This window comes from Chrysemys picta, chromosome 1, assembly GCF_011386835.1.
Source record: "Chrysemys picta bellii isolate R12L10 chromosome 1, ASM1138683v2, whole genome shotgun sequence".
Lineage (NCBI taxonomy): Eukaryota > Metazoa > Chordata > Testudines > Emydidae > Chrysemys > Chrysemys picta.
The window spans coordinates 192087360-192100322 of NC_088791.1; the positions used below are offsets into that span (position 1 = coordinate 192087360).

The following is a 12963-nucleotide window of genomic DNA, read 5'->3' on the forward strand; positions in this document are numbered from 1 at the left end:
GGCTCCTCCGCTCCCCCCCCGCCCCCAAGCAGTGTTGTTGTAGCCCTGTGAATCCCAGCAGGACATTGGCCGGGAATCCTTTTTCACACCATAAACCCCACGGCAGAAAGTGCTGAGTCTTTGGGGGATAGCTAGTGGCTTTGCTGCCACAGTTCAGTGCAGAGATAAAACGTCTAAGGAGGAGCGCAAGCCCAACTACTCCTGTCCCTGTATCCCCGTTTTTCTCCCCGCGCCCCAATCTTCTCTACTGTGACTCCCTTTTCCCCTCTCCCCCCAGGGGTGCTGGAACAATTTGTACAATGGGGGTGCTGAGAGCCATTCAACCAAACTGCAAAGCTGGTCTATCATGGGAAGCCAGGGGGGTGCGGCAGCGGCAACACCCCCCCCAGCACCGCTAGTTCCAGAACCTATATCGCCCCCTGGCTTTGCCACCCCCCCGCTCCTGTTGCCACCTCCCCCGCCTTGTCCCCGCCTGGCTCGGGGAGCAGGTTCTGAGGGCGAGCCAGGGTCGAGCTAGGGCAGCCGCTTCAGCCGCCGCGACGGAGCATGCGCAAACGGCCCCGTGGCGCTCTCGGGCGCAGAGCAGGTGCTGCTGGCCCTGGGCGCGGGCCAGTCGCTAATCCCCGCGGGTGCAGCGAGGAGTCGCCATAGCCAGCGGCAGGAGTCCCCGGCGGCGGCGCCTTTCGCAGGACCCACACTCCGGCCCCTTGCCATGGAGAGCAGCCCCCCTTCTCCTGCAGAAGAGCCTCGCGGGGCGCAGAGCCCGGAGCCGCTCGGGGCAGAGGGCTCCCAAGAGCCGGAGGAGGGAGGGAGCGAGGAAGGGGCGACGGAGGAGAAGTCCCCCGGCCCCTGGCGGGAGGAGGGTGCAGCAGAAAGAGCAGCTGAAGGGAAGGGCCAGGAGGCGCCCGGGGACCGGGGCGCGGCGGAGAGCGGCGGAGAGGGGGAAGAGGAGGCAGGAGCAGGGAGCCCCGAGGGGCAACAGCAGGAGCCTGCCCCAGCGCACAGCCCAGCAGGGGAGCGCGCGGAGGAAAGGGCCGAAGGAGACGCCGGGGGAAGCGGGAAGGGCGAAGGACCTGCAGAGCTCGCCGCGGAGGAGAGCACCGGAGACGGGAGCCCGGGGCCAAGCCCCGCGGGGGAGAGCACCGGAGGCGAGAGCCCGGAGCTAAGCACCGGAGACGGGAGCCCGGAGCCAAGCCCCGCGGAGGAGAGCACCGGAGACGGGAGCCCGGAGCCAAGCCCCGCGGGGGAGAACACCGGAGACGGGAGCCCGGAGCCAAGCCCCGCGGGGGAGAGCACCGGAGACGGGAGCCCGGGGCCAAGCCCCGCGGAGGAGAGCACCGGAGACGGGAGCCCGGAGCTAATCCCCGCGGAGGAGAGCACCGGAGGCGAGAGCTCGGAGTTAAGCCCCGCGGAAGGGGGACCCGCAGAACGTGCAGTCCCCGGGGCAGAAACCCCCCGGGCAGAAGATCCTGCAGAGGCTGCCGGGGAGGAAGAAGAGCCTGAAGGAGACTCTGGGGAGGACGCGAGAGAGGAAGAAAAGCCTGGGGATGTGGCAGGGGAGGAAGGAGCCGCCGAGGGAGAAGAGCGCGAAGAGGAGGAGAGAGAGGAAGAGGATGGCAAGGAAGATGCAACGGCAGAAGCAAATCCCGATGAAGGGGAGGATGCAGCTGAGGACGAAACTAGGGCAGGAGAAAGTCCGGAAAGCATTGCACCAGCGGGAGCAAATCCCGAAGACACTGAGCCAAGCGAAGAAAGCCCCGCGGCAGGAGACGTCGCAGGCCATGCAACCGAGGAAATACCAGCAGCAGAAGAACACGCAAGCACAGAGGATGCTGCTACAAGAGAAAGCCCAGAGGACACCCCAGGTGGGGATGAACTGAGCAACCACCTAACAGAGCCACATGCAACCGGGGAGCCTGCAGGAGCGGAGAGAGGCGAAGAAGCCATGAACCTGAACGGCATGCAGGGCAGGGGCGAGGGAGAGGAAGAGGATGAGGCGAGCACACCTGGTGAACCCGGGGAAGAGACGCAAGAGCATGACATCTCCCTCTTCGTCAAGGTAAAACTGCCTTGTCAGTCAATCCGCTCGCACCCTTGCTCTTCCCTTAGACCAATAGCCGGCTCCCTGCCGGGGGCGATCCTCAAGCTTGGGGAAGATTTGTTGTGTAGATCATGATGACCGGGTCATGGGCTGGTGTTAGCAGTTTCCTAGCATCATGGGTGGTTGGGGGAGATCTAGACAAAGCGGTCGCCCTGTCACACCGCCTAAATGAATGTAGTGAGTCCTCTACCCAACCATATGTGTATGGAGTTTTGCCCCAAAACGTGACACTATGCAGTTCAGCGTTACAATAACGTGGAGTAGTTTGAGGGAGCGCCATCTAGTTCCCCCTCCTCCCCCCATATTCCTTACAGATCGCAGCTGTAAGGGAGGGAGCCGTTGGTTGTGCATTTGCTGTTACTAGTGTCCTTTAAATCTGCGAGACGCAAATCCAGTTTTGTTAAAATGGTTTGGTTATTATTTAATCCCGAGATTAATCTCCTTTGACTTTTCATTCCTTCTTGGTTAAACATAGACATGTTGCAAAGTTTTCCACTCTCCGTTATGCTGCAAATCCTGGTTTTGTTATTCTAAGTTACAATAATTAATAATAACACCAGCAAGAAAAGGAAAAGTGCAAAACTGTCAGTGAGGCAATTTCCCAAAGGGCTTTCACCCACAACTATTTTGACATGTTTTACTTTTTTGGTCTAGATATCTCTATATGTTTAAATGAAAAGTGTATGAGAAGCTACGTGTCACGCTGGATTGTTCATGGGCTTCTCTGTTGTGCTAATCAGTGTAGTGTCTGAGCATGACATAATTCTCACAACATTTTGTGAAGTAGAGAAATACTTGTTAAAGGTCCCTGGAGAGTTTAAAATCTCCAAAGTAGGAGGAGATAGAAGATGCACCACCATTACCCCGAGAGAAAAATACATAAGGAGTGACATTATAGGAACTTACTTGGAAGAAAATAGAAAATTCCTTTTTAAGAGCATTGATAATATGATGTCACATTTATACAGCATGTTTTATGCTAAAAAGATCAGGAAGTACTTGACAGATACTGAGAATTGAAATTAATTTCAGATAATAAATGTAGACAAATGTGGCAATTCTGGATTCAGACATTTTTGGGGAAAACAAACAACCCCATGCTGCTATGTAATGTGTTAGTAGGTCAGTTAAAGATACACAATTTACATACATTCAAAATACCTATAATTCAAGCAGGTGAAATTTAATTTAGAAAAAAAAAATAGGCAAAATAAAAAACTAACATTTATGAAATGTTCTGAAATTAATTTCTGCCTACTTGCTCAGTTCTACAAAGTATAGCCTTGATCCTGAAGTCAGATCAGCATGGGTGGACCCTTAGGTCAGCACCATGAAAACCAAGTCCCCCACTGGGTTGGAGGGCAACAACCAAATTTAGCAAGCACAACAGTGAGCAGCATGGAGCAATTTGACCGAGGCAGGGCCAACCTTATAAACAAAGAAAACGAGGGGCCACTTTGGGTCTTGTGCTACTGGAAATCATATTTCCAATGCAGAATGTGCAACTCATTCATGGGTTGACCTGGTCCACAGGCACAAGAATGAAGTGGGAAGAAAAAACTCAGTTTGATCTCCCCCTTCTATTTGGCAATGAATCCAGAAAACCAAGCAATTTATGCCTTGATTTCTCTCCCTTTCTTGAAGCTTAGGACTGCATACGTAAAGCTAGCTCTATACCAAACAAAAACATGGGAAAAACCCTATTTTTACAAGTGCTATTGAGTCTTTAATATCCAATGTACTGTATATTGCCATACTGGAAAGATAAATGTTGTTCTCTATTTTTATGTCCCCTTGCTCTCTCCCCACTCCTCCCCCCATAGCTTTTTTTAAAATACAAGCTTGATTGCGATATAAATTTACTGTAAATAACTTAGCTCTAGCATATTGATTTCCATTAGCTGAATGCAGCGGCTAGAGTTGAAATTAATATTTCTGGGACAAAGTAGAAATCTATACAGTAGAAGTTGGATAGTACAGTTTTACTCTGAAAAGTGACTATGAAAAAATGTTACCTTCTTATTCAGTAGACCTGCACCCTGTGCATGTTCAGTCGGGTGTGCTTTTTTTAATGACAGTTTCATTTTTACTACTGTGAGCCATGCAGGGCCAACTCAGATCTGGGAGAGAGAACTCCATTCTTTTCTGGCTCATAGGTTGAGTGAACAACTGTAGGGCCACTTATGCAACCTCCTCTTTGTATTGTGATTATAGATCTGTCAATAAACGGAGTAGGATTGCACAGGTGTAACTAAAGTCATAATGTGGCAGAAGTTTCACCAGTATAAATGAGGACAATTTCTGTCTTGCAGAAAGAGCCCAGTCTGATTTTCAAATCCCAAGCAGAGATTGAAGGGCTGGCAATCAGAAAACAACAACATCTTTTTGTGTGTTGAAAACTGATAGTATTTGATATGGATTATCATTGAGACATAAATACAGAATCCCATGTCGTCACTTTCATAAAGTCACTTTGCAAAGGCAAAACACACTTGGAGCATGATTCCAGTCCTTGTAGAATAGCTGAAGGATCAGAATTGGAGAGCAGGACATAATAAGGATAAGAATGTGAATTGTGCCATTATAATCCAAAAATAAGGCTTAAGCATAGTTAACTGAAATATTTGTGAACTTCTAAAAGGAAGGAGGAACATTTTCATGACTGATTTAACATTAGTAATTCACGACTGCTTTGAAAATAATGCATTCATCATTCTAATGACTTCACTGGCAGGACATAACCAGACCTGAACATTTTACTATACACCTACTTGGTAAATGACTAAATTTATTAGCTAAGACTGGTCTCTTGTTTCTCCACCTCTGAGGCTGGCATCCTAGAGCAGCTCTGTATTGGGAGCCCAGCACCTCCCCATTCACAGCATTTGAGAGGACAGGGAGCCCCTCTCTTTTCTACTGCTGGAAGGAATCATGCCTCTTTTTCCCTGCTGCTATGAGGAGCTGCACTGTTTCTCTGTACTCCTCCTGCCCACTGGGAAGGGATGGGATAGAAAAGGTGGGTCCCCACTGTGGCTCAGAGTGGGCTCAAGATATTTAAAAAACATAGGTATAATGTTTAGGCTGTACCAAGTTACGTAAGCATTTAATACTAAACAGAGGCAGAGTGGATACCAAAAATGAGTACTGCGTGACTGCATCAGCCCATATAGAGTGTAGTCGGGGATGGTCCCAGTGTGGTGATGCAGCAGAGTCTGACATGGTATTCCCCCAATTAGTAAATGCTTATTGCCAAAACTAGAGAGTTAAAAAGTGAGAAGCAAGCAAATTGAATCCATGGGTTTTATTTCCAGCATGAAATGATCCCCCCTGAAAAGAGCCCGACCCAACGCATCCCAGTGCACATGTCTCTAGCCCACTGCTGCTCAAAATAATACCATTATGCCAGCCAGTCATCTCTTCTGTACTGTTGGGCTGTTGCCCTCCACCCCTTTTCTACCATTTAAATTTTTTTCCCCAACAAACTTTGTTGCCCGTTATGTATAATAAGAGCTCCCTGAAAATAAAGCCACCTCATTGCCCTCTCTCAAATTCCTCTTTAAAACTTTCCTCTCTTGTGATGCCTGCAGAAAATTCGCTAACAGTTAGGCCGAGACTGCTGCCTGTCATCCTGACCACTATTGTTTCATTGTTACCTTGTGCTCCCCCAGTCTGCTGCATTCACCTGTTGTCTCATGTTTTATACTTAGATTGTAAACTTGCAGGATCAAGCCAGAAATTATTTTGGCACTGTGGTAAAAGTGTAATGGTGTTAAGGAAGCATGAAATTAATCTAAATTATTTCAACTCTTCTCTGTTGAAAACTGAAGGCAACAACAACTAGTGAGAGCATGAACCAGTGCAATATCTCAGGCCAGATTCTGCTCTTAGCTGCACTGTAAATCCAGGATAACTCCTTGTGACTCTAGTTTTGTACTAGTGCAAATGAGAACAGTTTGGCTCACTAAGCCTAAACATTACAAGCAAATAGATTTGTGATGTTAATTTAAGACTGAAACAAGGACATTTGTTCCTACCTGAAAATTGGATTTCTGTAAAAAGCCTCCACCAATCTGACATCATGCTTAGCTCCACCTTGTCCTGGGATAGACCAGATAGACAATAATTTTGTGGCCAGGTCTTAAGGGCCAGATTTTTCAAGCTATTTAGGCACCTAAAGATGCAGATAGGTGCATACTAGGATTTTCTAAAGTGCCTAGGTATCTAATACCCACTAGACAACTATCTACATCTTTAAGTGCCTAAATATCATTAAAAAACTGTCCCTGAGTGACTTGCCCAGGGATACACAGAAAGTCTGTTGCAGACCTGAAAACATTAGTTTGAACCATATCTTCACATAAAGGATTAAAAAGTTACCATTGTTACCTATTTTTCTGAATTACCAGCACCATCGTCTCCCAACATGACACCTCATCATATTTAAAAATTAAGTTGCCAACCTGCCCAGTAAAAACCACCACCTATTTTTTTCTAGGGAACCTTCATGCTTCAGCTGGATTCCTTGGTGGTTGTACTGTCACCATCCTCAGGTATACTGGGATATCACTCATGGGAACCAGGGATCTGTGACTTCAGGGGCTATAAAACTATCATAAAGAAGGGTGAAGGAGATTTTCAAAGACCCAAATGGCAGCGATGCACTTAACTCCCATTGACTTTCTGTGGGATGTGGGCACCTAACCACCATATGTGCCTTTGCAAATCTTCTCTGGTAGGTTTAAAATTGCCTAGGAATTGAATACTACTTCTAACTTTACTATTTAGGATATTCAGGACATAATTCTATACCTGGTTCATTTAAAAACATACTTGCAAGTCACCTTTAAGATATTTCAGATAAGAACAGAATTAAACCTCATAGTTTTAACTACAAATTTCAGTAATTCTGAAGATCAGAGGGTCTAGTAATTTGGCTGTAAGGGCAGAACTCAAACAGCTGGACTACTCATTTCAGTATGAGATCTTCCATCAAATTAATCCTATGTCAAAAGAATCCTGTGGCACCTTATAGACTAACAGACGTATTGGAGCATGAGCTTTCGTGGGTGAATACCCACTTCGTCAGAGGCATGATGACGAAGTGGGTATTCACCCAGGAAAGCTCATGCTCCAATACGTTTGTTAGTCTATAAGGTGCCACAGGACTCTTTGCTGCTTTTACAGATCCAGACTAACACGGCTACCCTTCTGATACTATGTCAAAAGAGTTCTTGCTCAGATTCTGGGTTAACAATAAATGGTGTATCTTAAGAGCTCTTCAAAAGGCTAAGATTAAAATAACAGACTTCATCCAATCTTTGTGACCTTTTTGGTCTCTTATTCACAGGGTGATTCATTTCATTCATCCTTCCAATGCGTGAGTTTTTGATCTCAGTTACATTTTTGTAATCTGAAGTAACTCCATTGATTTCCAGCCTTCATTGCACCCTTCCTGAGATGTGTTGTGCACCAAATAGCTGATTTTCAGGATCTGGCCATATATTCTTAGAGATTTGCTGAATTATCAGAAATTCTGATACACAGGAAAGTAAACAAGGCAGAGAGATTTTGGCCACTGAAAGAAACAGTAGGAAAAAAATCAGATACTGCACCATGCTTACAGATATCACACCTGATCACACATGCTTCATAATGCAGAAGAGGAGGAACCTTTACTTTCCATGAAATGTTTATAGGATCCAGTTATGGAACTGTGGTCTAGCCTATGTATTAAGATTAAAAAAAAAGACTATTCTAAAATTAAATTATTTGGGCTTGATATCTTTCTTTAAGTACTCTGGCTGTGATTTTCAAAGGAGCCCCTAGGAATTAGGTGCTCAAATTCCATTGAAAAAAATCACAGCCTGTATTTCCATCTGATATACTTCACTCTGTGTCTGATGTTTGACATGCAGATTTCCAGGAAAAACTTACAGAGGAAAGACTTATATCTCAGATTTGGATTTTTGCTTGTCCCTGGGTGAAAATCACTTCTGGTAACCAAACAAAAATATGTAAAAAAAAAAAAAATCACTGTTAATCATTATAATATAGACACATTGTTATTGGGGGGCCAGAATTTAGATAAATACAGTTTCAATTATGTGAGGTTACATTGCCCTGTTTTTTATGGGTTTCTGTTCTTGTTAAAATATGAAATATGGGGAATCTCACAAAAGGCCTCTTATTGTGAAGCTTCCAGCCCATTTTGCAGACTGAAAGGTTTTGGGAAAGTTGCATGCTGATCCAAAGCAAAGCAAATCATTTGAGATTTGCCTAAGGTGACCAGATTTGTTAAATGCAAAGCCAGGATACATCACTGTGGAGTGAGTAGAGGAACATTTGATTACGTTTAGACAACAGTAGAAAGGTCCCTGCTTCTTTTCTTCAGCTGCCTCCCTAATAGGGTTGCCAACTTTCTAGTGGCACAAAACCGAACACCCTTGCTCCATCCCTTTCCTGTCCCTTCCCTGAGGCCCCGCCCCTGCCCTGCTCCTTCTCTGAGTCTCCACACCCCAACTCACTCCAGCCCTCCATCGCTCACTCTTCCCCGCTCTCACTCACTTTTGCTGTGCTGGGGCAGGTCTGAGGTGAGGGCTCCAGCTGGGGGTGTGGGCTCTGAAGTGGGGTCAGAAATGAGGAGTTCAGGATGCAGGAGGAGGCTCTGGGCTGGGGCCAAGGGGTTTGGAGTGTGGGCTCAGGGCTGGGGTAGGGGCTTGGATGCAGGAGGGGTGTGGGTTCTGGGGTGGGGCTGGGGCTGAGGGGTTTGGGGTATAAAAGGGGGCTCAGGGCTGGAGCAGGAGATTGGGATGCAAGAGGGGTTTTGGGCTGCAGGCTCCAGGAGGGAGTTTGGGGTGCAGGTGGGCGTACGGGGTCTGGGAGGGAGTTAGGGTGTGAGAGTAGGGTTGCCAAATTTCTAATTACACTAAACCAAACACTCTGCCCCGACCCCTTGCCCGAGGCCCCACTCCCTCCATCCCCCCTCCATTGCTCGCTCTTCCCCACACTCACTCACTTTCACCAGGCTGGGACAGGGGGTTGGGGGGTGGGAGGGGGTATGGGCTCTGGGCTGGGGCTGCAGGCTTTGGAGTGGGGCTGGGGATGAGGGGTTTGGGGTGAAGGAGGGGGGCTCCAGGCTGGGGGTTGAGGGCTCTGGCTGGGGCCAGGGATGAGGGGTTTAGGGTGTAGGAGGGGGCTCTGGGCTGGGGCAGGGGATGAGGGGCGGGGGGTTGGGTTGCGGGAGGAGGTGCAGGGTCCTGGCAGCACTTACCATGGCTCTGAGGAATTGGCTGCCAGATCCCTGCGGCCTCTAGGCACATGGGTGGCCAGGTGATTCTGCGCGGTGTGCGCTGCCCCCGCAGCTCCCATTGGTCGTAGTTCCAGGCCAATGGAAGCTGCAGAGCTGGCATTGGGGGTGGGGGCAGTGCATGGAGCCTCCTAGTCCCTGGCTGCCCCAGCGCCCAAGGGTCGCAGGAACTTAGCAGCAGCTTCCAAGAGCAGCGTAGAGCCAGGGCAGGTAGGGAGTCTGCCTTAGCCCCAGGCTCCCGCTGTGCCGCCAACTGGACTTTTAATGGCACGGTCAGGGGTGCTGACTGGAGCCGCCAGAGTCCCGGTCGAAAACCGGAGGCCTGGCAACCCTACTCCCTAAAGTTCCAAATTCCCTCTTCTTTCCACACTCATTCTACATGCTTTCCTCAATGAATACAGCCCATCCCTACTTGTCTTGCATCCTACCTGTTCTCTATGTGTTTAATTGAAACCACCAAGGACAAGATGCCTTTATTTGGTTCTGTACTTCCTTTCTTCCTGGTGCTGCTAAGTTCAGCTGGGCTCTCGTGTGTTCCTTCCCTCTCCCAGTTTGCCTTCTTATATTTTCCCAGCACTACTGCAATGTTGATTATAGGTAAGGCTGCGAGTCTGTCACGGAAGTCATGGATTCCGTGACCTCCATGACTTCTGCTGCCGCAGCAGCTGGTGCTGGCTCAGGAGCTGCCCCAGCCGGGCAGCCCCAGCCGGGCAGCCCCTAGGCCAGCAACAGCAGTTTGGGTGTGTGGGGGGGGGCCCAGAGGGTGCGGGGGGGGGGGTGCTTACCTTGGGGTGGGGGGGCTCCCACTGGCATGCCCCTGCAGCTCCTAAGCAGCGGAGAGGCTGGGGGAGGCTGGCTCCGTGCCACGCGCTGCCTGCGCCTGCAGGCCCTGCCCCCGCAGGTCCCATTGACTGTGGTTCCCGGTAGCCTGTGCTCCTCCACTACCTAGGAGCTTCAGGGATGCAGAGCCAGGTAGGGAGACCTGCCAGCCCCACCAACCCCGCCCCCCTCAAGCACCAGTGGGGTCCCGGGCCACCACCCGTAGAGCACCTGCGGCCCCCCGCCCAAGTTTTGGTCACAGGTATTTTTAGTAAAAGTCATGGACAGGTCACGGGCCGTGAATTTTTGTTTACTGCCCGTGACCTCTCCATGACTTTTACTAAAAATACCCATGACTAAAACGTAGCCTTAATTATAGGGTCTTCCAACCACACCCCATATTTCATATCATAGCAGCCAGCCCAACTTAAAAAGGAAGTAGCCAGAAAAGAGTCATTGCCCCAGGCAGAGCACAAGCACAGCTCAACCTTATATCAGGGAATGGGCGAGGAAAGGGTAACTATCCATCAACTAGCATGTTTTAATGAAACCAGAACAAAACCAAACCGTGCTTTCATTCAAACTGGCCACCTGCTGCTATCCATCACAAGCAGGGCAATTCCTGTAAAGTAGCCATTTATAAAATATTTGTATTGCAGTTTCAAATCTTGTATATATTTTGAAGTGCTGAGTTTGCAGAGACAATTGTGTGCAGTAGTTAAACACATTAGCCAGGGATTCTGTTTTGTTCCCAAGATTCACAAAACAGGAAACTGGCCAACTTCCCACAAGCATTTGCCCTTGCTCAGCTATTTTGTTGGATGCAGTATGGCAATTTAGGATGCCATAATACAGCTTAAGAGGAACGGCATTATGAATTCCTTTCATAACTCTTCAGGTTATTGTGTATACTCTATGCACCGGTTGCAGATGCTTATAGAGTTGACTACTTATTGAGAGGTCTTTTTTAGTTTATTAAAGTGGTACACTTTTAGAGAAAAGGACCAATGTAAATTTGGCAAACAAAAGTTACACATTTTAAGGAGATATGAAACTGAAAGCCTGTTTCAATGGCAGCAAAAAACAGTTTATTAATTCTAAAAGTATGGGGAGAGGTTCAGCTTTACTTATGGTTACAATTGCTCTCACTCTCCCTCCCCCCCCCCTTTTTTGGCAATTCATAGCTGTTTTAGAACTTAAAATTATACAGATAAATGTACTCCCTGAACCTGTTCACTGAAAAATAGCTTTAAAAGTTATACACTGAAATAACTCTTTTTTGCAACTTTGATCTTGAAGGCATGCTTAGACACTATGCAGTAATTTAGTGCTTTGTTTAGGTATACTAATGCCAATTCTGACAACATACAACCCAAACCCTGCTCCAAAAATAGACAAATTAAAAGACACAACCACAAAATTATAGAGGTATCATAATGTGGTCACATACATAAAGCTGAATGCACCCCTGGGTCGATTTTTTCTTTTCCCCACAATCCCTCCAAACATCTTGAGTTCCCTTTCTGTCCTGTAATTTGAGGATTGCAAATTATAAGATGTATAAATTTTGTTTATTTGGTTGAAGTCTGTAAAGGCCCCAAGAGTGGTTTATGCACACAATACTCCATCATTCTCCAGCACCTATCCTCTGTAATGTCACTGCAAATGACTTCTTGGTCTAGAATTATTTTAGTCAGAAAGTATTAAAAATAAAAAAATAAACATTTTATGTCCTCACAACTATATTCTTAAACATGTATTACTTTCACTTATTGAATTAGTGTGTTTTACTTTAAGCATGTGCTTAAGTCACATGGGCCTTAAACACTTTGATGAACAGAGTCAGGGTCTAGGGCCTGATCCGATGTTCCTTGTAACTGATACTAGTGGTAGTTTTAAATGTTCAAGGAATGCAGGATGAAGTCCCTAGGGGCTCAATCCTGCAAACTTTGCTCCTCATGTGAGCATTCTTCTCCCAGGTAAGAATGTCTATTGACCTCACTATGGGTCTGATTCTACACTGTTTACAGATAAGACTCCCAAGGGCAAAGAAAAGAGTTTTCCTTATCTCATTGCTGCCAATGCCCTGAGTTTGGCAGGAACTAGCCTTGGTTTTGTAAATCCATCTGGGTAACTGCAGCCCTACTTAATGTCCTGTGGTGGCAGAAAAAGCTGTATTGCTGTGCTCAGAGCTTTGCATTCTGCTAGTTGTTTAATTTTATATGTTTCTGTAGTTTAGGGCAGGGAGGAGAGGAGCCACTTTTTATTTGTGTAGAAAAAAAAAATACCAGTGCACACAACTCCTTCTGGCCTTCAGATGTACAGCATCACTATTCTATTACTGGGGAGAAAGTTAAGTAGCCTTATGGTTACTACAGAATTTCACACAACGTTATCTTGCTTTACAGGTGTCTCACACACATGGCGGCTGCGGCATTACTCACAGTCATAGCATGCACAGTGGCTATGCTGCATTTTTTTTATGGTTCTATGATTGTGTAAAAAAACCCAAAAACCCAATTCTCTCTCATGGACTCATACACACAGAGCCCTATTTTTGAAAGCAAAAAAAAAAAAAAAGTTTTTCTAGTGGTTGTGAGGACATGCAGAGGGTATGCAGCCTTGCCATGATTATTATTATTAATATGACAGTAGAACTGAGAAGTCCATCTGAGATCAGGGTGTTATTGTACTGTGCACTCCAAGAGACTGTCCCCACTCCAAAGAGTACAATCTT

At 47.1% G+C, this 12963-nt stretch overlaps 1 protein-coding gene across 4 annotated transcripts in view; it reads left to right on the forward strand.

The window, feature by feature from the left end:
* The window catches only part of CLIC6 (chloride intracellular channel 6), an 85933-nt gene that overhangs the window by 35037 nt on the left and 37933 nt on the right, over positions 1 to 12963 (forward strand). Inside the window, exon 1 of one of the 4 annotated variants that reach the window (XM_065590116.1) lies at positions 519 to 2059. The exons of 2 other annotated variants lie outside the window; for them this stretch is intronic. In XM_065590116.1, coding sequence (XP_065446188.1) covers positions 713 to 2059 — 1347 coding nt within the window. In that variant the 5' untranslated portion in view covers positions 519 to 712. Of the gene's footprint in view, positions 1 to 518; positions 2060 to 12963 lie in introns of those variants that run through there. One more of the 4 variants, XM_065590120.1, reaches the window with a different exon arrangement.